Here is a 27,899-nt window from a genome sequence, read left to right as displayed (position 1 = left end):
CAGACACATTTTGCTCACAGGGCAAAATTCCCCTACTATCACTTGGACCTCATCTTTGGCTTCAGAGATTCTCTTCCTTAGAATTCTGTTTATACTGTGTCCGTATTTAGATACATATTCTAATTATTTAATGGCTGCATCTTATATGACTCTAGCAAAAGTCTGGTATATCTCACTTTCACTCATCAAACCCTTATAATTTTTTGTATAAAGGTGAAAAGGTGATTTTATTCAGCAGTTTTTTTTTTTTTTAACATGACTGACATCCATCAGAAAATACTTGCTACCAATGCAGAGAAGTTGATTTCTTTTGAAGTGAGACATCAAAACCAGTTTATGAAGACAAACAGCACATCCAACAGGTATGAGAAGCAGACAGAGAGAGGTCCAGCATACCATCCCTAAGACTATTACAGTATTCCTTCACTTGTGCTTTGCTTTTCTCTTCCCCTTCTCTTAGTTGCACTCTTGCAGTTGTTAATGACTGGTTAATTGTGTAAGTTAATAATTTCCCCATGGAGTAATGTATGGAGTGCATAGAAAAAACATACTGGTTACTATACTAGTAGGGAACATATGATCCTCTATTCTAACGCTTTGCCTCCAGTGCAGTAGAACATGAAATAGTACAGGGAAAGGTATAAACTTGCGTGTGTCTAATTGTACAATATTGAGACAAGGGTGAAACGTTATTCTTGAACTCAACATTAATATTAGCTTACTAGCATGAGTGTGAGGAGTAGTCACACAGTTTCACCTGTTTGATCTAATGGTTATATAGTCATGGGTGTTATATTTAATTGATGTTGATGGCTGTTTTTAAAACATAGCTATTTCAGTGATTCAGCTCGAAGTATAAGATTGGAGATGGATTTCTACCCAGATATTTTTTTTCAATTATTAAAAAATGCTTGGTGCATGTTATTGATTACTATTCTGAAAAAGGCAATGACTGACCTTTAGTTTTAGTCAGTTCCTGATTTGTTCCCATGTCATGTTGCTCCTGAAAAATGTTATTGTTGAAGACGATTGGTTCCTTTTCTAGCTTTTATTTAAAGAAGTAACATTTTTTTTGTTGTTGTTTTTCTGCTTGGGAAATACCCAAATATGTACTTATGTATATTTATGTTTGTGAAATACAAACCAGTATTTGATGCAGAACAATTCCTGAAGTATTTTTACAAGCACTTTTGAAAATGAATGTGGTGTCTGTCTCACAGAGTGGCACTCACTTTACTAACATAGAAGTGTAAGTTAACATAGAAATAAACATTTGATAAACCAGTTTATTTGTAATACCATGAAATTAATGTAAACAAAAATATTTTCCTAGAAAATACTTTCCTTGAAAACCTGCCAAGATTTACTGAATACGTCTTGACAAAGCGCTTCAACTGAGATCAAATAAAAATGTACCTTGCAGTGAACAGCTGCAGCTATTTTAAAATGAAGTTAAGCAAGCGTGAAGAACAGGGGTGAAAAATAACACCACAGTAAAAGTAATTAGCCCGATGCAGTGCAATCTACAGTGATACCAAATGTGTAAGAAGCACGGTCGCATTACAGCAGTGACGCACTGATCACTTGAATGGATGACGATGGTACTTCTTCATTAGGATTCTCCAGAGCACCGAATCCCTACGGCAGCGCCTCTGTCGGTTTGTACCTCTGGCCTCATTTTCAGAAGACACCTCCACGCACGGCCTGCGTGCGGTACTTACAGTAAGGCTCAAACAAGCACCGCCTGGCAGCATCTGCTTGCCTTCCCCTGCTTTATTTAGCGAAGGAGCTCTCTCGCTGTGGGCAAGCCGCCAAGATGACCCTCTGCGGTCATCTCGAACGCGTGTTTGTGGCAGGACGGGGCAAGGGTTGAGAGACCATACCACGGCACGGCCAGGATCGCTGCTGATCCCTGGGCACACGCTGGAGCTGGAGGGAAGGAACCTTGAGCAACCTAGAAGGAGCGGAGGCGGGCGCGGTGCTCTGATCCTCCAGCGATGCGGCTCACCGACCCCAGCGGTGCTGCGGGACTTGCATGGACCGTCCCTGCCCCTCACTCGCGGCCTCCATCCCCGTACCCGTCACACAGCCCATCCTTGCGACGCCCGCCCCCCACTTACCCCGGTCCTTCCGCCTCCACCCCGCCTCCCGCCCGGCCCCCGCCCGGCCATTGGCGGCGGCGGCGCCCGGGCAGGTGCCGGTGAGCGGCGGGGCCGCACCGCAGCAGCGGCTTCTCCCCGGAGTGGGGTGCCCTTGCCCGGCGGTTCCCCATACCCCCCTCCGGGGGTCCGCAGCCCCGCTGACGTGGCTCTGTGCCCGTGTTGCCAGCCGCCTTCCATCTTGCTGCAGCCCCCAGGTGAGTACCGCGGGGCTGGACACCCCCCCGGGGTCCCTGCCGCCGCCCTCTCTTCCTGCGAGCACCGGCGCTCGGGGATGCGCGTACAGGGAAGGAGCCGGCTCGGTTTCATCGCCAGCCGGCTGTCCGCGGCGCTCTGCCGGCGGTACGGCTGCTGGAGCGCGGCGTTGTTGTTTTTGTTAACGGGGGATTTTACTCCTCGTTAACTTCTCCGAGAGCACCGAGGGTGTGGGTGAGGCGCGGCGGGGGCGCTGCCCCTGCCTCCCCTCCCTGCCGGAGCATCGCGGGGCTCCGCGCTGGTAATGTATGCCTCGGGGTGAAGAGCATGCGTTTTCCTAGTATCAAGGTCAGTTTATCGTAACTCCCGAGGAAAATACCGTATGGCTTAAGCTGACTTTTCGTGGGGAATCTAATCAAGTCGGGCTACGTGGTATGCTGTGGTTTGTGTTGGGTTTCAGTTTAATGTAACCACGTTCGATCATAAAATGCCTTGGAACGCGCGTGCATCCCTCCTGAAGCATGTTCCCGAGAATGTTAGCCGTGTCTGGCAATATATATGTTGACAGATGGTGGGTTTTAGCCTTATATGTACTGTTTTACTCTTTCCTGCGTTTTTGAAGATGTGGGTAGCTGTCATGCTCTGGAGCCTGGAGTTCTTTAGAATAGGCACAGCAAGGATTTGGGCAATAAAGGCTTTTACTCATTCCTCTGATAACCCTTTTCTGGAAGGCTAGAGAGAGAGAGGAGGGAAAGATTGTTTGGTTCTTGTATTATCAGACGTTTCTCTGACTTTGAGGGAGCGGTCATCAGGCTAGACAGTTTTTTTTCACTCACTTATTAATGGTGGTAGCGGTTCACTGTGAGCTGCATTGAAACCACTGACTCTGTCCCTGCGGCTAACTGTAAAACCATAGTGCTTGCTGGTCACTTCTAGCTCTTCATGTAGCTCTGTTACTGCATCATCTGCTTGAGAAGGTTATCTTCTACTAGGTCTTTCAGCCTCCTGCTATACCCATCATTACTCAGGTACCGGATTGGACACTCAGGCTTAAGGCATCAGTACACATGTGCTGATACAAAAATGTATGCAGCAATTCCGTAGCCTTCCTGTGGAATTTGTTAGATAGCTTGGCACAACACATATAGCAGACACAAACAGTAGAGTATCATTTTCAACAGCTGCAATACATGAATTGCCTGTGAGAACTCTCAGAAGTCGATTCTACCCCAGTTGCCCCCATGCTTCACGAAGAGCTCTGCCCCCTGTTATAGGACTTGCATCTTGAATCTGCTTCTGATTCAAGTGACACAATACCGTCCTTTCAGACAGGTTAATGCTTTTTAACAGACTGCCTTCATCCTAACTAGTGCTGTCTAGGGGTGATACAAGATCACACTCTAGAACAAGACAAAAGCAAAACTAAAACTTCTATTTATTTTCCTGAGTTCATTTCCTGCTTCCAACCTAACCTGATGAATATAGCTGAGTGTATTGACAGTTGATTGCTAAACCAGGCTTTTTGGTTATATAGGGTGTACGCGACTTTATGAGCATGGTAAGAATTCATCTTTCCCACTTCATAGTTGCAGTAAACAGAACACTTCAAGAACTTGTACTTAAACAAACAAAAAAGTCCTGAACAATGCTTGGCCGATGCTGAAGAAAGGCTGTATATACCAAAAGTACTATTGTTCATAAACAGCACAACTGTATGACAATGTGACTCCTTTGTGTTGCTGCCAACATTAACATGACCTATTGTTATCAGACTAGAAACTGCAGTTTGGCGGTGTAACCCGCCTTAACTTGCCCTCAGAGAGTTGGATAAGTAGAAAGAAACAAGTCAAGCAGAGACCATAGGGACAATTTTTCCTTCAGGAAAACCCATTGATTTGAGTGAACTAACTCAGCTTTCTGTGGAGTGCTGTATTTGCTTTTGTTTTGGGTCCAGGTAGCTTAATTACTAGATAAATATATGGAGATAATAAAGGTTTCCGGCTTACTAGTGAACCGCTGAGAGACAGAAAATAAACCACCCTCAGCCTCAAGTTTGTTATATTTAGAGATTTGGAACAGTGTACTTTCAGAAGAAGCTTATTGGACTTGAGGAGGATGGTAACTGCTGCATTTCAATGTGGAGGGAAGCACACTGCATTGCTGCTCAAATTGTCAAAGAAACTTGGCCTATATATAATATAAACAGGAAATTTTGTAGAAGGGCTAAAAAAGATTTGAAGCCATGGTCTCGTTTTATGCATGTCTTTGTGAGATTGGGCAAAGATGCATATCTCCAACCTTTATAGAGAGACCTCGATTTGACACCTTACATGTGACACCCACACTATTAGGATCTGTCATTCATGTGGAGTAAACTAGTGATTATGACCTGTTCACTACTTAACTTTCAGTAGAAATTTCTGTTACCATGTTTCTTTGTCTTTTAAGAATGCTGCAAAAAAATGCAGCGTAGTATTTTCCTGTAACTTTATTTTCAGTAAATAAACTTCTTCAAATTTCTGTGTCCTGAAAACAAATGAATAAACACTGTAGTGGAAAGCAGCAAGGAATCGCCTAACAGCATTAATGTAGTATAAGTAGAGTATAAGGACCACAACGGCTTGACTGGTCATAGCCTAACTTCAGCATTACTGCAAGCACAGTCTTTTAAATTCTTATAAATTCTACGAACACATTAATTTTCTGGGCCAATATGCATTCCATTTCAACAGCAGGGCAATTCCCTCTCCTTCTCCCCCTCCCCTCCCCCCCCCTCCACCCCTCTCTTTCTCTCTTTCAATTTATTTCTGAAGAATGTTATACTAACAAAAACCTTTGTCGTGCAAATTTGTGCTGACCCACTAGCTCCTGAGCAAGTTCAAGGAAACAAGACCTCCTTTTACTTCTTATTACCTGTGTGCTTTTTTTTACCTATTGATGGTCATAAAAGAAAAACTGAAAGTGATGTTTGGTATTCAGATTATTGCAGTTATCTCCTGGTTGTTTTAAGATAAAATATTACTGCAAGAAATTAATTTTGGATTGTCCAAGGCAAAGTACACCTTCAAATATAATATCGCCTACTAAAGTGGATGAAAAAACCACTGCGGAAATTAATCTTTCAAACGAGACATTTTCATTGGCATTGTCTCAAGTTGACTCATGGTAATCAATTAAGTAGTCTTTTTGAGTTCTGCTGATGTTGGCTGGCAGGCAGGGAGGCTCTAGCTTGCCCTACCTGCTGAAGAAGACCCAAGCTCAAGTTGTGCTGCACAGAACTTTTGGAACAGCAGTTCCAAAAAAATCTTCTGTTGCAGGGAAGCATCCAGCAACATATGTTGCTTGTTGATGGAGAAGAGTAAGCAGGTAACTGACTTGATCCAGAAACTGTGGCTTCATGAAGTCTGTTCAAAGGGTGCTGTGGTAGTTTACTGTAGGAAATGAGATATAGTCTCTTGTTGTTGCAATCTGAAATGTAGAGCCTTGTCCAAAGGCTGTTGAAGTCCATTGCATTCCTACTGGTTTTAATAAGTCCTGAAGCCAGGAAACCACCTGAAATCTTTGCATGCTTTTCTTCTTTAATAACAAAACAATCCCTTACCAACACTGTCAGCCCCCTTGCATGCAGAATAATATGTAGATCTGCTGTTGTAAACCAACTTTCTGTTCCTGGGGAAGACAGTACATAATCTGTTATTTTCCTTCTGGAAAGGAAAGAAAGAAAAACATGTTTACAGCTTGAGGAGTAAATTATCTGTTCTGCTCTTGCAATGAGGTGTTTTATCTTCTCTGAAACTAATACAAGAACTTCTTTGCTTATTAGGCATTACCTCTGATACAGAAGGTCACTTTAACATGATTTTCTTCTCTCTCTTTTTGGGCTGTATGAATAGGATGTTGTGACACAGTGCAGTTCAAATAGAAAAGTGCTGGTGGTTTGTGCCATTATTGCTAATTGCTGCAGCATGGATGCTCAGCATATGGTTTAAGTGCTGTTGACAGAAATATAGGTAATACTGTCCTGGAATACCTCAAGTTGCACAGTGTACTTACTTTTCTAACCATTGTAAATCTTGCAAGAGGTTTATTCCATGCCTCTCTGCCAAGAGAACTGATCCCTCCCCACCTCACTGGTCATCCCCAAGACTGCTTAGTGTGCCTTTCTTTCAACACTCACAACTAGCAGACCTAAGTGCTTTGACACGAGTATGACAGACCACAAGTAGGCTTTAAGTTAAAAACTGTCGTGCATGGATTGGAACAACACTGGATTTTAAAAGCAATTGAAAGAGCTTTCAGGAGGATTCTAAAAGATATACTTTGGTTTCTAGAATCTATTTCAGATTTGATCTAAAAATCAGTGCCAAAACTTGTCTGTATGTTGATTAACGCAAGAATAAAAGTAATAGATTGAGTCCCAAATCGTGAAGAAACCAATTTTGTGCTAGAGGAAGGTCAGGCTGATTATCCTCCCTCCTTCCTCTTTCTCTTCTAACATTTAATGATGAGGCTTTAGATTCGTCTTCCAAGTTAGTAGTTAATATCACAGTTCAAAAAGAGGGCAATCAATGGAGGAAATACTGTGGACTTGGATTCTGTGTGTGATTATGTGGTCTGCACCTCTTCTGTAGAAATATGCTATCTATGTAGTTGTGGTAGCTGAAAAATACCTAAGATTATGCTTTCAATTGGGAAACTGGTGGCAATGTTTTATCAAGGTCCATAGGACCCATGAAGGATACTGGATAATCTTAAAAATTTGGAGAAGCTAACATAGGAGACTAAAAACTGTAATTTTCTAGGTATTTAAAAAGCTGGTGCTCATGTAGGAGCATGCTTTTTCAGTGTACTGGTAATGCTGTGTACAATTTTGAGAGTAGACCTTGATAAAGGGAACAATAAAAAAAAAAAAAGGGTGGGGGGTAAAAAAGAAAAAAAGCAAGTTAATTGGGTATGGAGGTGTCCCAGCTTGCCCCTAAAGGTGGTGGCTTAATAATGCGATTGTTAAGTTGACCAGATAATAGTCATTGTGAGATCCAAGAAGGATGGAATAAAGGTGTCTATGTGCTGTCTGGTTGATTCTCTAAGCATGTAAGGGGATGAACTCTTTTGGTTCCCTAATCTAAAGAAGCAGCGTGGCTGCTCCAGTTTAGAGTCAAATATGAGTGAGCCAGGAGTCAAAACATGACTGTGAAGTTGGTCTTTGACTCCAGCAAATGCCTGACTGAGTCATATACTTGAATGTAAATGTTCCTTGTTTGTATAAACTTGAGAAGTTCAGGCTTGTACTTATGGGCCAGATAACAGATAGCATTGTGCCATGTTAATGTGTAAGAGTAGCAAAGCTCACGTCCAAAGACAATGTCTCTTCTACTCCACACTGTGCTTAGGTCCCAGTGTCAAATCTGTGGTGACAAACTAAACCATTTAATGCTCCCACCTGAAAGATTAACCCAGCCTCCAGTTCAGTTTTCAGAGGCTCTTTACAGCTCTGGCTTTATTTTACTCTTGTTTTATATCTCTTAACAAATGTTTATCTAAAATATTCAAAGACAGCCTGCTTCTGAAACCCTTTTTTTCCATGTGTGGTGCATAAGTTATGTGTCGACCAACACATCATCACCAAGATTCAGTGAATTGGGACACGTAGCTTTACAGATGTCACTCTTCGCTCTGCCGTAACTCTTACCATTCTTCTTTGCTCTAGCATAAATCAGAGCTAGAAGCACTTTGTAGGTGTCAGGGTGAATGCAGAAGGCACAGCCTTATGACGTGTTTTTTTTTTTTTTTGTTTACTTTGTTCATTTACTTGCTAATCTGTAAAATGCAGTAATTTTCAGTGGGTTTTCCTGTTAGTGGTTTGAATTAGTCATGATTTACTGTATTAAATTTGTTTTCACATCTGGCACTACTAGAGAACACTGTCTTACTGTGGCAACTGCTGCTGGAAGTATTTTCTTACCTCTGAAAACGCAAATTTCTGATTCTAGTCCTACAAAATCTCTCAGTGAAAGATTAGTTCTTGGTTAAAATTTAAGGATATTTGGATGAATGATATTTAGTAAGAGCTGTGTAAGGTGTCAATTAAAATAACATATGGTGTGGGGGCAAAATCCATTTTATCATGTAGGATATTCAAAGTATACCTGTGGTGTGTTTACATATTGGTAGGTCTAGATATTTTGGTAGCGAACAATACACTTAATTGTTTACTTTTGTAACTTATATAGGTTTCAAGTTATGATGAGATTTGTAATTTATTATAATGATTTTCCTGTTTTATTAAAATGCAAAATTAAATTCCTATGCAGATATGAAATGTGTGGTAATTCCAGAGCTGTTTGAGGTCTTACAAAAGCTTCACTTTTCCTTTCAGTGCTTCCTTCCCTAGATTAAAGTTATGAATAACTCAGATGAGAGATCTTACCGCTGTTTTATATAGTAACCATGGTTTGGCATCTTGAACTTGCAAGAATTGCCTTCATGGATCTATGTTTTCTCGGCTAGCTTGTTGAATTTTTTTCTGTAGGATGCTTCTATGTATCTGTTCTTTCAAATAGTGACTTCTATGGTACTAGAGAAAGTGTTTAACTTTAAAATATGTTTGTCACGTGCCGCTCAGAAGCTCATATGGTATTGGGCCTTCTTTATCATTCAGTTTCCTCAGGCCTTTCAGAAGATGGGATTTTAAGCGTCTGAAACAGGGATCTGCACAAGGATATTCTGACTTGTGTTCTTCTCATATGCCTTTCTTCATGAATGAATTTTATATTACTTTCTGCAGAGTTAAAAGCACACAAGGTGGAAAATGCTTCTGTTTAACCTCTCTAGAGTAGATATTTATTTCCCTCCCTGTGGAAGAGTATCTATTTGAACATTCCTTGGCTCAATGTGGTGTTGAACCTGAGCCTTTTTCCAGGTATTACTGTCACACAGATAAGGCAAGTTTTCCCATCTTCTCTGTCTGTCTTTTAAAACAAGATACAAACTGCCATCAGTTCTCTGAAGAAACAGAGGAGGATCTGCTCTTTCTTTCGTCTCCCTGCGATCTGTGTAGCTCACTGCATGGCCATTGATTGTGTGATGCTGAGACTGACAGGTGTCCTGGGAGAAGACTGTGGCATGCACGGTGCAACCCAGGTGGGTGAATGCATTTCTGCAGTTCTCAGTCCCGTGCTAAGGCTCAGGAGAGAGGCAGGAATGCAAATGAGCTGTTTGTTTAGTATTTTTCTCCTGTTAGCTCAAGCTTAGAAAGTACAGTGTGAAGACCTGTGTGCTGGTTGTGTTTGTGTGCGAGTGCTCTCATGTGGGTTTTGGTGGGAAGGTGGAAGAAAGGAAACAGCCCAGTTGAGCAGCCTGCTGTTCTCTGTGCAGGGAGCTTAGGGTCCCACTGTGCGGGTCAGGCACCCAGCAGGAAGCTCTTGCTGTCTCCTGCTTTGAGCTGTACAAACATCTAAATGTGTTGGGCTCTTTGAGACCAGTTACATGCCCTAACTCCACATGCTGGCTTTCTCCCTGACCTGTGGTTATTCACCTGGGGCTTGTTGACAGTCCATTAGGGTAATGAGCTGCATTTCATGCTTTGCATGGAAGGCATGTGGAAGAGAGGCCAGTCATCCGAGGTACAATTGCGTCTCAGTGCATTACTGCTCCAATTTTGTCTTTCTTGCCAAGCTGTCTTCCTCGTTTTGGGAGAAGTAACAGTCTGTCTCTCACAGTCGGAATGCTGTCAGATTGATCATCACTACTACACACTCTTTCGTAAGACAGTTGCTGCTAACTAGAGAAAATAAGGCTGAACGTTGTTTGCCTAAATTCAGCCTAAACAGTAGAAGATGAGACTGAAGTGAAATGAGAGTATACAGGAACTAGAAAGCAAATGACAGTGAAATACATGCTAAAAATATATGCCAGGACAGCTGTGATCTTTCTCAGGTGTAGGGCCACATCTTGGATCAGCCTCTCCTTTAGGAGTTCACTGTTGCCAGTGAGAAGATTATTCTGGTCAATGAATTTGGCTTTTATATCACATTTGAATTCCCACTGGGGTTTATGCTTGTGTATCAGCTGTAGGCTTGGTTAATAGGTATAAGATGACCATGATTTATTATGAAGATTATCTTTTTTGTAATGGCATTCATCTTTTCTTTTAATCTGTCAAAAGTAGATGAAAGAAATGAAGTCCTCCAATTTAATCTTTGGTCTTCATGCTGTAAAAACAATTATTTACTATTTAAATAAAGTAGTTTCTAGTTTTTAGAAACAGTTTAATATGCTTTGTTCTGGCTCTTGCCTACAGGTGAGAAATGCCAGTCTTTTTTAAATAAAATGTGATTTTAGTAGCGCTTTTGTACTTCATATTCAGTACTTAAGCTAATATAAGATACGGGAGCAAGAAGAATATGAAACTCCTATTTATTTCCTAAAAAGGTTGACATGTAGAAACACACAGTGCTAACCTTTGACCTTTAAGATTTACTATTTCCCTTATTATAGTATGTTCCAGTACTCTTAAACAAATTACACACAGTTATAGTGATAACTTGCATTAATAGGGAACACTTCTAGGAGGAAACAAAAGAACTTCATGGTTCTTTTCAAAACCCGCTGCTTTACCCCTATCCCCAGTGAAACAAACCTAACATTGCTCATGGACTTGCAAGCTCTTCAGTCATCTAAATAATCTCATGTAAGATTACTGCAAGGCTGAAAGGAAGATAATTTTTGGCTTGGTTATAAACCAGGAAATATGTGCAGTAAATCTCAGTTAAAATCATTTTGGACATGGAGAATAACATCCTCTTTCATGAGATCTTTGTTTTATGTCTGAGTTAAGCTATGGCACACCAGGTACAAGTCCTCATGTTGAAGTCAGCTGGACCATACTTAATTTTTCAGCTGAAGAGGTGGCTTTGTATTTCCCATGAGTTTATTTTCCCATCTCATTATTTCGGGACATTAGTTTGTTTCCAGTGAAAAGGAAAGAATATTCCTAGTGCTGTTTACTGCAGCATCTAGACTTTATTAGAGTCTTAAAAAATTAAGAAATTTCTGACCAATTCTGATTATGCCTCATCTTAGGTTTAATGATGTACTAGCTGTGGTTGAAGTGACTTTGGACAGTAGTGTTCTTTAAATGTTTTCTTTTGGATAAAGTCTGTTTTGCTCAACTGTGTTGAGATAATTCCAAAACCAAGAGCTTCCTTACACTTTCAACACCTGGGGCTTATTTTTGTCAGCAAGTAAAGTGTGTGCCATCATATGCTTTAGATGTAATATATTGTATGACATTTACATTGTCAGCAAAAGGTTATTATACTACATTTGTTTCAATGTGATTACTTCTTTGGGACATACATTTAGCAAAACTTTTATTATGATTATTTTAAATACGGACTACAGTGAAGGAACTCTGCTGTGTATAAAGTACTTGTCTTCTGTCTTGTACGTGTTAAATGGTCAAAATCTTCACCTTTAAGGTTAGAAAAAAGATTTCTTATGGTTCTAGAAGGCTTCTGCAGAAGCTGATATAATGCCCAACTATAACGACAAGACAGATTGAGCAGGATTACTTAAGTCCCGACAGTCTACTGGTGTCAGGACTCATAAAGATGTGTTGGTTGGTGACAGAGTCAAAGATATAATTGCTAGCATGTTTTTTGTTCTCAATTTTCTACCTGGAAAAATACCTGAAGTAGTAAAGTAGCTGAGCAAAGTAGAAAAGCTCTGGTGTTCAGTTTGGTGAACTCTAAAACTGAGAACAGGTGAGGGAAAGGTATTTCATGTGAAATACTTCAGTTGCAAGTAGCTGGGTTGAATGAGTTTATGAGATTGGCTCCTCCAGTATCACATTTTATTAATGCATAGGAACAACATTTCAAATCAAAAAGGATACTGCATTGTCAAATTGCATGAAATCTCAATGCAAATTTGCTCGTAAGTGGAAAATGTAGGGCATTCTTGTCTGCAGTGCCAGGGTGTTGGAGGGATGTCTTCCAGATGCACACTGTAAGCCCCCTTGAAACATCTCTTCTCCAGGCTGAACAGTCCTAGCACTCCAGCCTCTCCTCACATGAAGGGTGCTCCAGCCCTTCACCATCTCTGTAGCTGTGTGGTGGGTTTGTCCCAGTAAGTCCCTATCTTGCTTGTGCTTGGGAGCCCAGAAATGGACCCAGTGTCCAGCTGCAGCCTTGCTAGTGTGGATTTCTTCACTGCAGCATTAAAGTAAAATAGATATCTCTGTTCTACAATACTCAGTATGACCATTTGCATAATTAACTTTGTAATGTGGCTCTCTGTCATACATAGGATCTGTTGGTACTTAAAAAAAAAAAAGGGGGGAGGGGGTAGGGGTTTTGTGTTTTTTTTCCACCCACCCTCATGTAATGCTAATCTTCTGCTGAGACTGCAAGTCCAAGCAGCATAGCTCTCATATGAGTGACTAGGAAATGTATTACTTGTCTTCATTTCTTGTGTTGATGCTCTTGTCTGTTTTAAAATGCAGAAATGTTGTTTGCGCTTCTAGAAAAACATTTTATTTTGGTTTGTCTCTTTTGTTTGTTTAGAAGGGGCTAATTTCAAGAAATGTTTTCAATGTGGAAGTTTTAATTAGATTTAAACCAGACTGTAAGTAGTATTAAGTCTAGAGTATTATACAAACAATACACAATCAAGTATTGTAAGCCTAGGCTTTCTTGTTACAATGTGTTAATTTGTTGAGAAGAAGTTTTCTAGGAAATTATATTATTCACTGTAATTTCTCTGAGAGTGTAACTTTTGCATTCAAACTGATATTTAGTAAAGAAGTATTAGTAATGAAGGCAAACATCTGAACAGCCTCATTCAAGTTATTTCAATTAAGGCTAGAATTTATTTTAGGCTGAGAAACTATTTGGTGGGACTTGTTTTCCTGGTAGCTCTTTCTATAGAGAGTTTGCCATAGTATATTTCCATTGCATAATCTGGATCTACTGAAAAAGATATTTGAGCATTGTTTATAAATATTTATATCCTCCTGTGATACTCCTAGATCAGAGGTGATTTGGCAATGTGAAGAAAAATAACTTCCTGGAGGAAACAAAACAAAGCAAAAACCAAGTTCCTTAGAGGTTAATGGAATACTGGAATGCAGACTGAGTCTTCTATGTAAATAAAACACATGAAAATCAGTATGTATAGTGACTGTATAGTATCCGGTGACTCTAAATAGACCTGAGATCAAGTCTTCGCCAACCCATAGAAATCAGAGGTAGAGGGGCTGCACATGTATCCCAGAACTTAGGTGTAAATTTTCCCCATCTAATATATGCTGGCAATCAACAGTGAGAAGTGAATCAAAGAGATGCTAGTCTGTACAGGTAGGCCATAGTTTGTATATATCACTTTATTATTTGGAACGCTTACTTGATGCTAAGTAACATTTACCTCTTTGGTACAGTGTAAGAACTTTTATTCTTAATTACATATATATTATGAGGAGCTCATAAAAAAACTATGAAAACTGTGCTGTTTCTGAAACTGTAACTTAACGTGGAGATGGATACCTTCATAATTGCCCAAATAACTCTATAAATCAAATTGTAGAAATTAATTCTTAGAGCTGAATTTACTAATTTTCAACACAATTAGGTCATGAGAAAATAAATTGGAACAAATTGATGATAATTCATTAGTGAAATAAATGGACTAAGCTCTAATTCAAACTTCATAATACCTTCTATTCACACATAACATTGACCACTTTTTTAATCTAGTTGCCTTTCACAGGAAGGGGAAATAATGATACTGTGGTGGTAGGGACATCTAAATCTTTCCAGTAGCTCTGGGAAAAGTGTTTGAAATGTCTACGCTTACTCTTTTTCTATGGTGTTTTAAAATAATTCCTGATCCTTAGCTGGTAGTACAAAACACTTGTGATTGTTATAGAATAATTTGTTCTTGGTTCATGCACGGTCTCAGGGGTTGCATTTTGCAAACAGTTTTGCAAAGTGCTGACATAAAATCTTAAGAAATTTCTAAACCTAATTTCAGTTCAGTCATTTTAATGTATTTCTCGCTGAGGGCAATATTACAGTCTTCTCTCAATATTTAATATCACAAATAATAGATCTTTTGCATTTCATTTTAAAATTGAGGGTGATTGCTTTCAACACATGGGACTTTAAAAAAAATAGTTCTGCAGTGAATCATTTTCTTCTCTAATATTTATGGCAGAAACTTTCTTTGTGTTGTGGAGATGTACCTGTGATTTTAACACACTCAGGAAAAATATCAGTACTTTCAATTTATGTTGCGTTTTGTTGCTGGTTTTGTTTTCAGATATTCCTGATAGTTGTTCACATCCAGTGTAGAGTATATAATGGGGAGAAAACTGGATCTTTCTGGCTTGACTGATGAAGAAGCTGAGCATGTACTGCAGGTGGTTCAGCGAGATTTCAGCCTTCGTAAGAAAGAAGAAGAAAGGCTGAGGTAAGATTTAAAACATGGTTAGAAATATTAGTTGTTTTGGACCATTACAAACTGTTCTGTGGGGAAGCTGGAGAACACAGCTGTTTTGGCCTGTTTTTCTTTTATTCAGATACTTTGTCTATATGCAAACATCTGAAGGTGAAGAAACTCAACCCATCTCTTTCCCCCAAAATAAACAGTATGATTCTATCCATTATACTGATAACTTAACTTTGCTTTCAGTAATCTAAACACAAAATGATTGCAAGCAGAAACAACCCAGAAGAAAGTAAATGAAACTTATTGCAAGGTAGCTTTTTCAGCCCTGGGACTTCTGTGTGTGACAAGGGGGGCTACTGGCAGAGACATGAATTGGATGCATTACTTTTCCTGTAGTTTCAACAATATATTCTTGAATTATCTCTTATTTGTTTAATACCTTCTTTGAACACATCATGGTATTTTTTTTTTCCCTGGGACAGTCTAAAGTCCCTGTCCATAGTTAGCAAATGCACATTCTCTTATACTACTAATCACAAATACCTGCTTCTTTATTATATAGCACCATTCTGAAGTCAGCAGAGCAGGAAGATGACTGAAATCAATATGAAACTAGGTGTATATGTTATGTGCAATGGTGAACTGAGGGGATTCCTGTCTTTGTCACTTATTTTCTGTTATTTTCTGAAACTACTTGGTACATCAGGAGCAAGAGAAGACTTGCAGCATAGGCCTGATTAATTTTCAATGTGCTGTAATAGTTCTTGCTTGGATTGGTAGTGCAAGATTACTGCAGGGAAGAAAGGCTGGATGAAGAAGGCATTCAGAAGGGTTTTTCTTGTCTGTTTTGTCATGGACAGTACTAGTTTATTTATTTATTTATATTTTATTTATTTATTTTTTAGTCCTTCACAGTAAAGCCGAGAGATATTATGGAGACAGGTTAAGGAAAGTGAGTACAGGGGCTTTCTCTTGCCTCATTTGTGTGACTTTTTTTTTGTAATCTTACTGGGAGCAAGCATACAACAGCTAGCAAGCACTGGGCATCTTGCCTATTATATACAACTAGATCCTCTAGTGAGAGAAGGACAGGGGAGGATGTAATGTAAGGCATGCCCACAGAAAGTTGATCAGAAAGCTCAGTCTTGCTTTGCTAGCAGGAGCTGAAGAGTCAAATAACATGCCACAGGAACTGAAGTTTATCTTTACTCCCAGCAGATGCTTTTAAGGCAGCTGTTTCAGAGCTAGACACCACCGTCTTCTACAGTATTGCAGTTGTTTACATGTTCATTTATTTTTATGTATTCTGTAAACAAAATGATATAATGAACGTGTGGAGACAATTGTATATTTCTGTCTGAGTACTTTCATAGATGTGCTGCTAATCAAATGTGTGACCTTCCTAAAGCATAGGTAGTAGTTCAGAGCCTGGGGAAGTTTGACTTTTTACATCTTTTGAGAAGAACTGAAGCAACACCCCAACTCTGTGAAAGTTGGGTTTGGGGGGAGTCAAAGGCCTTTCTTTTTTTTTTTTTGTCTTGTTTTTGTATTTTTATGAATAAAACCTGTGCACACTGAAGTTCTCCCCCCAGTAATACAGTAATATAATTTTGTCATCCTTCACATGGGTGCTGTGTAAATACTGAAATGAAATGTAGCATATGCAAGAAGACACACTGATCATTTGCATTTTCTGCTGCAAAGCTGAGTTGAGTCTCTACAGTAAGAAATTTTAGCAGTGGTTCTCTAATTTAAGTCTTTCTCCTCACTTTGTGTTGGTGTTATCAGACCAGCTCCTGTATATTTTGTGGAGTAAAAATAGTAAGATAACAATAAGATAACTGCATATAGTTAGTAATTAGTGTGGTTGATTTGTCATGCCTTGCTGCTTCCTGTCAGTGCAAGTTTTTCTTTTTTTTTTTTTTTAATCCCCTGTGGCTCTCAGCCTGATATCAGATCAATAATATTTACTATTCTTTGTTGCTTGTTCACCCATAATCTTTATATTTTGATTGTGATGGTTCTGTTCTTTGGCAGTAGTGCTATGTTTTTATTTACTTCAATGTTGGTGTAATCATCCAGAGTCATTGAGGCTAAAATTACAACACAGTCTTGTAAATAGACAGTCCTGGTTTTCTGTGAATCAGAAGTAGGCACACCAGGCAGATCTGGCACAATTAGGTAGGTGATCAGTTTGAGTTGCTTGGCATACACGCTCTTTACTGGGTTGTGGTAGTACAGCTTTGTGTACTTCACCTCTATCGTAGAAGCTCTACAGGCTGTCTGTTGGCTACTGGGATACTAATTATTATAATTTGCTTTTAGAGTAAGTTTATTGCACATGCTAGTGGTCTGTTTTCTCATGAACAATCTATTTTTAATCTTGAATTTCAGACTTCATGTATTTGAGTGAGCAAAGAGGAAGATTGGACTGTTATGAGGGTTGAACTTTTGATGTTTTGCTCTGTGTGATTTCTGTGTAATGTCTGCAGTTTGCTTTTTGAAAAGAAACAACACAGGAGAGCTTATAAGAGCTTATAAAGCCAAATGCTTTTTTGTGAGATAGGCCTCTTTACACAAACAGTTGTGTAAAAGAGATTGAATGCACTGGCAGTAAATGGAAACAAATAAAAGGCAACGATCTTCCAGATCATCCAGGTGCACTATGGTCTCCTCCACTGTGGGTAAAATATATTCCCACATTGGTTTTGTTTTTACGGTACTGTTATAAATGTGCTAGTCCATTTGTTTCAGGTCGGGACTGCCGTGAAGTAAGAATGTTTTAAGAAGTAAAATAATAATTTACAAGAAAAAGTGATGGATTTTCTTACTGCTTGGAGCTGCTCCTAACTTGTTATGTTTTGTCCATGTGGACAGATTGAAGGATAGGTGCTGCGCTGATACTGAGTTTACTATTCAGAAGAACTGTAAAGGGGAAAAAAGTTAGAAGGATGGGAAAGGGGGCAGGGGTTGAACGGGTTCAGTGAGGCAGGAAACTCTCAGTGCTGATAAGGTGCTTTACCTGTCAGCAGCTACTTTGCTTCAGGAGGCCATGGCCTAAGTCACATAAGCAGTATTACTATAAGTGTTTGATGACAGAAATTCCCATCCCCATATTGAATACTAAATCAACTATGTGTGTGGTGGTATTCTCATGGTAAACCATGGAAACTTGCATGGGGCAGGGGTGGAAAATGTTTCTGTGGGGGTGAGGGCATGGGTCTGCCTGGTTTAAACCACTGGTCTTAATCATCTGGGAAAACAGAATTACAAGGAAAAATTACTGACCTTCAGGTACCACATTGACATGTCATCATAAGCATGTTAAGCAACTAATATGTTACGTGGGGTCACCAGGACAACATGAGGGAACTGTTGTCAGTTGACTGTCACCCACAGGCAGAACACAGTGCCACGTGCCTGTTATTGTGTGTCATAACTATCTGGCGAATATCAGCTTTACTGTCTTTATGCAGTTACATTTTCAGCTGTGGTAAAGATGAATTTCACTGATCCATGATCAAATCTCCAGTACTGCTTTATTTGCAGAAAACATTACACGTATGTGCTCACTGGAAGGCCTTCTATATTCTGGTTGTTCTGATTTTCTTTTACCCAGATTTGGTAAGGGCCTAGAATAGAGCCTTGTGTGGAAGAAGATGAAACCTTTTAAATTAGGCGTTGTTTTTTTTTTTTTTACCTACTTTTTTCTCTCTGCCTCTTTCACATTGTAGCTCGTTGGCGCATGAGTAGGATTATGAAGAGGCTTCTTAGGGTACAGATGCTCATACCTGACAAAACTGAGAAACCAGTTCGATGCTTTTTCCTGTGAGACTACAGTAGGCTTCAGCGTATGCACAGTATGTGTCATGGGTCTTGTAGTGGATAAAATATTATACTCCTCCTAACCTCTGTTAATAGAAATATTGTCCATGAGTCATATCAAACGGGCAAAATACCAAGTCTGACATTTGGGTAGCTATCTGTTAATTTTGCTTATCAGTTCTTGTTCCTTCTTCCTGTGGCAGATGTATCAAATACCTGAATAAAAACAAAACAAATCTATCCTTCTTCCCTCCTCCCCTCCAGTCCAAACAAAGCCATTTTAAAGCTGTTTTCCTGGGGGGAAGGGAGTAGGAGATTGGTCTCGTCTTCTCCACAGGCTTCAGAGTTCCAGCAAGTGAACTGCTGATCAATACCTGTTGTCAGAAGGGATTTCCTAAGGTCAGTCTGCCTGCCCTTCTCTCCAGTGAACAGCATGGGCAGAGCACAAAGAACATTCCCCTCCAGAATTCTGGTATTTTGTAGCAGGTAGGCACAGTTCTGCTTCCTGTGCCTGCTCATTAACTCCTCAAGGGATCTGGTGAAGGAGGCTGTAACATACCACATCATATTTGTTTCTTCCCATTAGCTCCGAGAGCAAGGCCCCATGCAGTGCTAAGGAAAATGGTTAGCACTTATTTATGGGCTGTCCTGACAAATGCGTTCTCTACCTATGGTAAAAAAAGCTTGGAACAATTTACTCCTTTGAGGAAGGATGATCTTTGCTATTCTCAAGTTAACACAGCTGTGCACACTTCTCCAATGCAAGGCTGTGCTGAGCTGTCATAAGCTCAGCACTCATCTACCTAAATTTATTTTTGAGCACAATGAATTATGATTCATCAGAATTGTAGCTGCAACTTAATATATTATTTTGCTACTGCTTTGGCTTTTAAGACAAAATTAAGTATATCTAGGGCAGTACCACTGTTTCGTGGAGGTAAAGGTTCATTAACAAGATTAAGAGCAAGACATCTTTATTTATAGATTATCACTATATTTGCTACATAATGTTCCAAGATGCAAAGAAACCTTTTTCTGAGGTAATGCAGGCTGTCAGAGTTAAGAGTTGTCATTAACTTCATCTATTTACTAGATGCTTTATACTGTTATTTTGTAGCCCTCTCTAAACAGGGATACTTAATGTTTTAACAGAAATCCCTTAACAGTATTCTTGGGTCAGGATAAGTTGCTTATCAAAAAATAGTTAATGACCTGGATGAATTCTGAATAAAAGCCAGATGATGGTTTCTTTGGCTGCAAAGTCAGTAAGGATGCGCTTTAAAATGCATTTAGAAACTGGCACTTGTCATTAATTTCAAGAAACATTGATCCCAGTGTACTGCTTGCAGTCAAATTATGATGTATTTGAAATTATGCAAGGAAGTAGGTATCTCAACAGTGATACAACATGGCTGTTCACATGCAGTGCAGCGGTGTTGAGTTGGGATTCTGCATCTTTTCTTTCTGTGGTTTGCCCCCAGCTCCCTGCTCTAACAGCTGATGGTCCTAGTTCAAAGAGTGGGTCGGTTCCGCTGGCTCAGCAATGGTCCCTGCTCCACCTATGAGCAGAGAATGTGACTGCAGCTGACTGTGGGGTAGGACCTAGCCTGTGCTTTACTGAAGAGAAATCAGGGCTCTGGAAAGAGTCTAGAATTAGTAGCAAAGAGCTTTTAGTTGCTGAAGGTATAGGTTTAGGTCCATATTTATGTAGCCTAATTAAGAATTAAATACCACTGTATTTCCAAAAAGAGCAGCTTATGCTTAGGTATCTCTGAAAGCAGCTTCGCACCGCTCACTTGGACATACTCACTTGTGCTCTCCATTGCTCTTGACTGTAGTGGCAACCCGCAATGTCTGTCCTTGTTATTTGAATTCTGTTTGGGTGCTCTAGGGAACATGTGGCCAGAACTGCTCAACAAGCTATTTGGCAAATACAGGACCTCATTCCCCAAACTGTCTTTCTTGAATTTTGTGCCAGGTGTTTTAATACAGACAATTCCAGACGGGAATTTTGTCTTCTGTTTTAATTGTGTTTACAAATGCAGCCTTGGCTGAGAGGAAATGTTGGTGAACAAAGGGTGAATAAATATGAGATGATCTTTATGAAATGGTGCAAAAAGGAAGAAGCCTAATTTTAGTGAATTTTAGAGATGCTTGTTCAATCTGTGCCAAATTTGAATGGTCTGTTGGCATGCATTTAATAAAAAGAGAGTTTTTGCAGAGAGTTTATAAAATTTATTGCAAGCTTTTTGTGATAATTTGGTCATCGTCACAGGTTATGACTTGTCAAATTAACAGCCATAGTTTAGCTAAAAGGAGTGAGCATGCCTAGTGGTAATGAATGGCAATAATGTAAAACCAATATTTAATCTTCGATATCTTCTATATCAGGAGTCTAAGCTGTTAAATGTGACTTAACATTAGGATTAATCTTCTCTCACCTTAGTAACCCTGCACTGGCAGCCAGGGATGTTCTCTTGAGTATTGAGTAATGTCTGTACAATCTAATCATGGTGAAAATAGTTGTTGAAAATATTATATATTAAGTGTCTTTTGCAGAGAAAGTGTTTCAGCTTTTTTTCTGAAGAAACAAGATGATTAATCTTTTTAAATATGCTACTCAGTTTTAATTTATTGGAAACTTCTTTATTAGAGCTTATTGTTAGTTCATGGGAAAAACGTACAAATGTTCGTGAGTTAGTATAGGGAATCTGATGAGGGAAGAGGTTGTTGAAGAAGTCACAGAATCGGTGTTAAAGGTTTTAAGGATGGGTTATTCAAAGCTCTATCTGAATACCATCAGTTTCTAGATCCCGCTTTGGGCATGAAGATGAACCTTCCGGACCTCTTGAGTTCTGTCTCCTGTTGTTCCCTGAACTCCGAGCTTTTGATCCCATGGAGGTCTTTAAAAGACATTTAGGTTTAGAGCTTAGTGATATGGTTTAGTGGAGGACTTGTTAATGTTAGGTCAGAGGTTGGACTCGGTGATGTGGGAGGTCTCTTCCAACCTAGATGATTCTGTGATCCTTTAGAGGTTACCTGGATCTGGGCAAACATCATGTTGAAAGTTGAGCTTGTCTGCTGTGTGTCTGTCATCTTTTTATCTGTACTGGAACAAAATGCTAACATGTGAACCAAAAATGATAATTTTCTAGTCTCACATTGGCATTGCTGGGTGGATAATTTTCCTAAGAGAGGGAAAAGCCCGTCTTCTAGCATGTAATCACTGGAACATTCAGCCTTTTGGTAAAGAAAACTTGTTTTCTTAGTAGAAAGATGGAAAGGTTGGATGACCTCATGGACACTAAATGAAACGGAGTGCTGGAGAATAAGTTTTCCTGTGAGACGCCTGATTTTTTTTTTTTTTGAGCAAGCAGGGAGGTTATAAGAGAGATGCACCAAATAGCTTGATTAGTGTATGTGTTGGGCTATCTAAAGTAATGAGTAAGGTTTTATGAAAGGGAAATAAGTAGCTTATACAGAATCTGATGTTCCTGAAGATGAAAACTGAAAACAATAATGCCTGCAAAGGTGACCTTCTGGGAATCGGTTGTTACAGTGCTGGGGAGAATGTTGAAGAGCACATGTGTCAGGTCCCAGGCAGCTGAATTTCAGGGCTTTTCTCCAGAGGAGGAAGTTCTGGACAAGGCATCTGCACTTTGGAAGGGTGATTAGATCCAAAGCTGGAAAAGCCAAATAAATACTGTGGAGTGGGGATCCAGCTACTGGATCCTCTTAACTTCATGGGCTTTTTATGACATCTAATAGCTGTTACTGTAGTGCATGAAATAAAATAGAGATTGCTGCTGCAATTATAGAAGTGATTAAAAGGTCTATATCTGGTGTAATGCATCAAGGTTCAGTGGATACGTTGTACGAAACCTATGGCTTTTTTGAAGGAGTGTTTTTATCTAGTTCAGGGATAAAACCTGGATAAAAAAAAAAAGCTTTATGGGTCAAAGTCTTGTTCAACTTACAGTACTTATTTACACAGGACCTAGGTCTACTTTATTTGTTGGTTTCTCTATTCAGGTGTTACTATAGTAATAAAACTTTCAGTATTTACTTAAGTTACAGTAAAACATAAATAAACATGAAAACAAGTGATACATATTGTAACTGATGACTTACTCTCCTTACTAGAATTCTTGATACATAAATACTCAAAATACATTTCTGTAAAATGTTCACCAACTTGTAAGCAGTAAGTACCAAGTTCAGTTGTGGAAGAAGTGCTATATTTAAAATGCATTTTTTTGACGCTAGAAGGGACTGTTTTTTTTTTATGAGTTTCTATAGCAACATGTTGTAGACCTGTCCTGTGGCACATTAATCTGTTTATGGATCTGTCTGAAGCTGTATGGCTTCCTATCTTAAATATACTTGCCTTTGGTTTTCAAGAAAATCAGAAAATGCTCATCATTATGAAGTTTGTCAATTTGAAATATTTATGAAACCGTCATATCTGGAAAAGTAAAACACTTCCCTCCACCTACAAAACAGTAACCATTCTTAAAAAGTACTTCAATATCTTAGAGATAATATATATAAGGAAAGTAATATTGGCCTTAAACTGTATTCACTGTATGTTTCAGTTCAGATGAACTACAGTGGTGAATCAAGGGACAATCATTGCCTTCGTTAACTCTTATTTTTTGCAACAATTTGAACTTCTACTATTTTGGGGTAAGACTCAAAGAATCTCTGGTCCGTTGTTCATAGAAAAGCCCTGGTCTTTTCTTGTGGCCAGTTCTTCTGCCCTTGGTTGAGAGCAGAACCAAGAACACGTGTAAGTAGTCGCCCAGGGAGATGTCAGAGTGGAAGAGACGTGATGTTGAGTTGCTTTCATGCACTCAAATCAGAGTGGAGCTGTCTCCTATTGACAGTGGTTTTAGCTGTGAAAAGATGAATTTTGAATACTCCTTAACATATCCTTTCCAAAGCCTATGAGGAACTGAAAGCCTGTCAGAATGTGCATGGCAAATAAATGAGTAGGGTGTAGAAGAAACACCTAAAGAAGGTAAAACCACTGTATTAGAATGAGCAAAACGAGTGATTTATGTCACTGTTCACTATGCTGAAGATTAGGGAGAGTGTGACAGGATCTTCCCCAAGCTATTGATTGAATCAGTGGAGGTGAAGTGAATTTTAACAAATTTGACATGGTAACTTTGTTTTTGCCTAACACTTCATCCTTCAAGTTCTTTACAACTTTTAGTTGTCATATGCAGCTTCTTAAAGCTCTGCGTTAGAAATGAGCTTTGGAATGAATGGGACACCAGTTCTTAGAAGCCTGTCCTGACCCTAGGAACCTATGTCATGAGAAGTTCATGGAAAGACAGCTGCTTTGGAAATTAAAGTTTGATAGAACTTCTGCTTGATTCTTCACCATTCTACCACATTTCAAACTGCGATCTTCTTGCTTTCCAGAAATCTCACAACATTTAGCTATGGGGAAGCTCAATTTTTATTGTTTGTAAGCATGTTCTGTGTTTATGTGAGTTCAAAGGACTGCCAGACAACTTTGGGAAGAGTACAGAGCTGACTGAAGTAAGGGGTATATTAAAGGGAGATTTTTTTTTATTATTTTTTTTTTTTACAAATGGCAAAATTCTCAGCATTTTTCTGTCTAAATGAAATTGGTGAATATTTTTGCATTGAACATTTTCAAAATGTTGTTTCAGAAATGTCTTTGGAGATGCTTTGTTACTGTAGGTATATTTGTTGGTTGAATACGTGAAATAAAATGTATTGGCTTTTGATACCTTTGTGAAAATTATTTTTTAAAATAGCATAAACTAACACTTCGATCTTCGCACTTCTAATATTTTAGACATGCAAACATCAGCTGTTGTATCAGCTGAGGATGGTATGAAAATTAATGTATCACAAAACATTGTTGTAATGGGTACTACCTGAGTATATGTTTCTACCCCATGATAAATGTGAGGTAATTGTAATTTACCCTTGAGGGATAAGGTAAGGAGCTTCATGTTTACTTTGGGGTAGGAGTATGTATATGGGCAGTTACAATAGATTAATACTTCTCATTGTAATTGAACTTAGGGTAATTTGTTAATATACTGTTAATTGTATTTGCAGATGGTGTGTAACCACAGAGGTGGTAACCTCTGCGTCTGAGGCTACAAAAAGTCTTTGAACTGCACATCAAATAAGATTGTGAAACGGCCTGTTCCTTTATATTTGACTGGAATTAATTATTACTGGTCAATATATTTGCTTATGTCTCTCTGTCTTTATTACTTTAATTCTTTGATTCTCCTGTTAGTTATGACTTATCTGCTTTCAGGAAAACTTGCTCTCAAACGTGCTTTGTTTCTCTGTTTCCCTTTATGGTACTTACTAAAATTTAAAGTACTAAAATAATCTTACTATATTTACTCTTGACTACTATACAAATTCAGTGTAGAAAAATATATAAATCTATATATATAGATAATATATAAACAGATCAAAGCAAAAAAATCTATCAAATCAAAAAGAACATAGCAGAGAAGCTTGTTAGAGGTGGCAGAGATTTAAACAAACTTTCTGCTGTTTAGAAACACTTTGAGTGAGATGGAACAACAATCTCTATCACTTGGCTTCTGTAACATTGTCAATGATGTTTGCTGATGACATGCCGATGGCATGTTCTCTTCTCCCCCTACACCCCTGTTAGTTTTCATCAATACATCAAGACTTCTGGGTTTTGCTCTGAGCATAACACTAGAAAGCACGGGACCATTGCATATCAATAGAATGCCTGTTCATTAACAGGAGGGTAGTTCTGTACTATTGCCACTGTCATAGTTTTTATGGTTTTGAATCTGCAGGAAGTGATGAGTTTCTTGTTTCTGATCTCCCTCTTTTTTTCTTACTTTATTTTTATAAAAATAATTAAAAAAAAAAGTGTGCTTTGAAAAGGAATTTTGAAAATATGTTCAATTTTAAGGTCTTTGTAACTGCATCTAGGCTGTCAAGCATCCTGGAGGGAAACCTGTAGCTATCTTCCTTGGTCACACAGAAGAATGAAACTGTCTTTGGAATTAATGTCACTTCATTTGATAGGAAGATGTTAGCTGTGATTATACATCTTGAAAACTGCATTTTAATGGGTTATGAACTAATAGGAAAACAGACGAATACTTCTATGACAGGTACACAGTATCTCGTTAGATAGGATGCTGTAATCTAAATGATACTGTCACTAGTGAAGAAATCTATTTCAAGCTGTAAGATATCATTTGAAGTTTCTATATGCCTCATAAATATTTGATGTTGCTTTGTGACTATTCTGCTATTACAGGTAGAGGCACTTAGTCTGAGTAGAATGTAAGTTTACATTTCAAGTATAGTTAATTAGTCATCTAGATGAAGACAAATTTCATTTTACCATTAATTAAAATTACTGTGAACTTATCGTAGTTTTCCCTTTCATGTTTTACCCATTCCTGCTCTTGAAAACAGTTCTTTAATGATGACATAAAACCTAGTTACCCAGTGAACAGCTTTGTTCTGTGATAGACGGTTAAGTCTGTGTGAAAGCAAGAGTGGATTTAAGTTCAAAATGGAACTCTTAAGCAGTTTATATATCAGTCTAGAGCTAGTGGATTGTCTGTGCCTTAGCAGGCACAGTACAGTAGCCTAATGGTTGTTTTTCCTTCCCCTATCTGGACTTTCATTTCTTTTGCCGTTTAAAAATTCATTGCTATTTTTATATGTAACTTTGTATAATCAGCACAACAACACTGTCAAAGTGCCTTCAGAGTGCTAGAACAGGTAAGAAAGTGGAAGAGGACTGACAGCCTTGGGAATAAGAGATTTATAGCAAGTCAAACATGAACCTCGCTGTTTTGTGCGAACATGGGCTTGACTTTGCATCTTTGGAGAGTTAAAACTTGAAATTTGAAAAACTACTTTAGAGTGTCTCAAGTGGCTCACTTTCAGACAGACTATGCATTTAGATTGAATTAACATTCATACACTTAGAATAGTGTAAAATACAATCTTTTGGATGGCACATCGGTCAGCCAGCTGTAACAGGTTTTCCTGGCTTAGAGTAATCTAGTAGTCTATAAGTAACTGCTGGAAAATGTACTTCTAATGTATTGTATTGGGTCTAAGAAGGAACAATATTTAAATTCTTCACATTTTCAGAACACTTTATTAAGTTACAGACTGTTAGTTTTATTTTGTTGTGTTCAGAATAAAAATAAGTATGGAAAAGACGTATTTTTTCTTTCAAAAAAAACACAGAAAAACCACTATTTTAGTCCTTAGCACAGTCCATGAGGCTCTAAGAGTGTTCACCTGGTCAGCAATTCTCTCAAATTTCATTTGTCTTTAATCAATTGAGGAAGCAGCTCAAGCACTCTAAAGACTTTCTAGCCTTTGGTTATGTAAAAACATGCAGAAGCTTATTTAATCAATTTAGGACTCAGTTTCATAAGAGAAGACAGCAACTGTATCATCATCTGAAAAGAGAAATTCACTTTGTTTACTTTTTGGGAGTGCTTTATTTTGATCTACCTGTCCCTGATTAAGTTGATAGCATTGGCACTTTGTATGACATGTATGTTGCTTGAAAATTCTCCCCACCCCCAGTATGATGTATCTGTGTTAAGTAAGGTGTGCCTCAGAGGCAGTACTGACCTCTACTGGGAATGACAATTGAAGCTGTTGGGGTTCAGCAGTTGTGTTGTCTTGCAGTAGACCCATGAGCAACAGCCGAACAACACCACCTTTGAATAAATCAGCAGAGAGGGCAGTGTTGCAGGAGGAGAATGTGACTGTCTGATATTATCCCTTTCAGCAGAAATGATGATCTTGGTATGATCAGAAATGATATCTTGGTATTGCAGAGATTGATGTTTTAGCATCAGTTATTAACATGAGCATTAATTACTACTAGCATGTTGAGCAATGCATAATTGTAGCATGTGTGAACAGGCAGGTATTTTGGAAACAGCTATGATGCTTTTTGATTCAGTGGGGAAAAAAATCTAATCCCAGTATTTGCTGATTGCTGCAGAAGAGTTACTTCAGAAATTTGGCAGAACATTTCAGGTGTGTCTTTGTCTCCACATTTAACACGCTCAATATGGTGGTGTTTACCTTTTGATTTGTAAAATTCTGAAGCAAACAACACTTTTTAATGGTGATTGAGATTATCTGAGACAAGGAAGATTAGGAAAAGAGAGGGAATCCTGCAGTAAGAAAGAATATCACAGAAGCTACTGTTATCCAGTGAAATCAGAGGCTGATGTTCAT

General features: G+C 38.8%; 1 protein-coding gene across 9 annotated transcripts in view; it reads left to right on the top strand.

Moving 5' to 3' along the window:
- Window positions 1–2,149: 2,149 nt before the first annotated feature.
- The window catches only part of MYRIP (myosin VIIA and Rab interacting protein), a 221,509-nt gene continuing 195,759 nt past the window's right edge, over window positions 2,150–27,899 (top strand). For 4 of the 9 annotated variants that reach the window (XR_010829395.1, XM_066992318.1, XM_048053393.2 and 1 more), the window contains exons 1-2: window positions 2,151–2,356; window positions 14,673–14,822. Coding sequence is in view for 7 of the 9 variants with exons in the window: in XM_066992318.1 (XP_066848419.1) it covers window positions 14,713–14,822 (110 nt within the window). In the remaining 2 variants the exon portion in view is untranslated. Of the gene's footprint in view, window positions 2,357–2,448; window positions 2,703–9,351; window positions 9,495–14,672; window positions 14,823–27,899 lie in introns of those variants that run through there. The other 5 variants (XM_066992319.1, XM_066992317.1, XM_013190396.3 and 2 more) reach the window with 4 other exon arrangements.

This window comes from Anser cygnoides, chromosome 2, assembly GCF_040182565.1.
Source record: "Anser cygnoides isolate HZ-2024a breed goose chromosome 2, Taihu_goose_T2T_genome, whole genome shotgun sequence".
Classification (NCBI taxonomy): Eukaryota; Metazoa; Chordata; class Aves; order Anseriformes; family Anatidae; genus Anser; species Anser cygnoides.
This window is presented reverse-complemented; position numbering and strand designations above follow the sequence as displayed.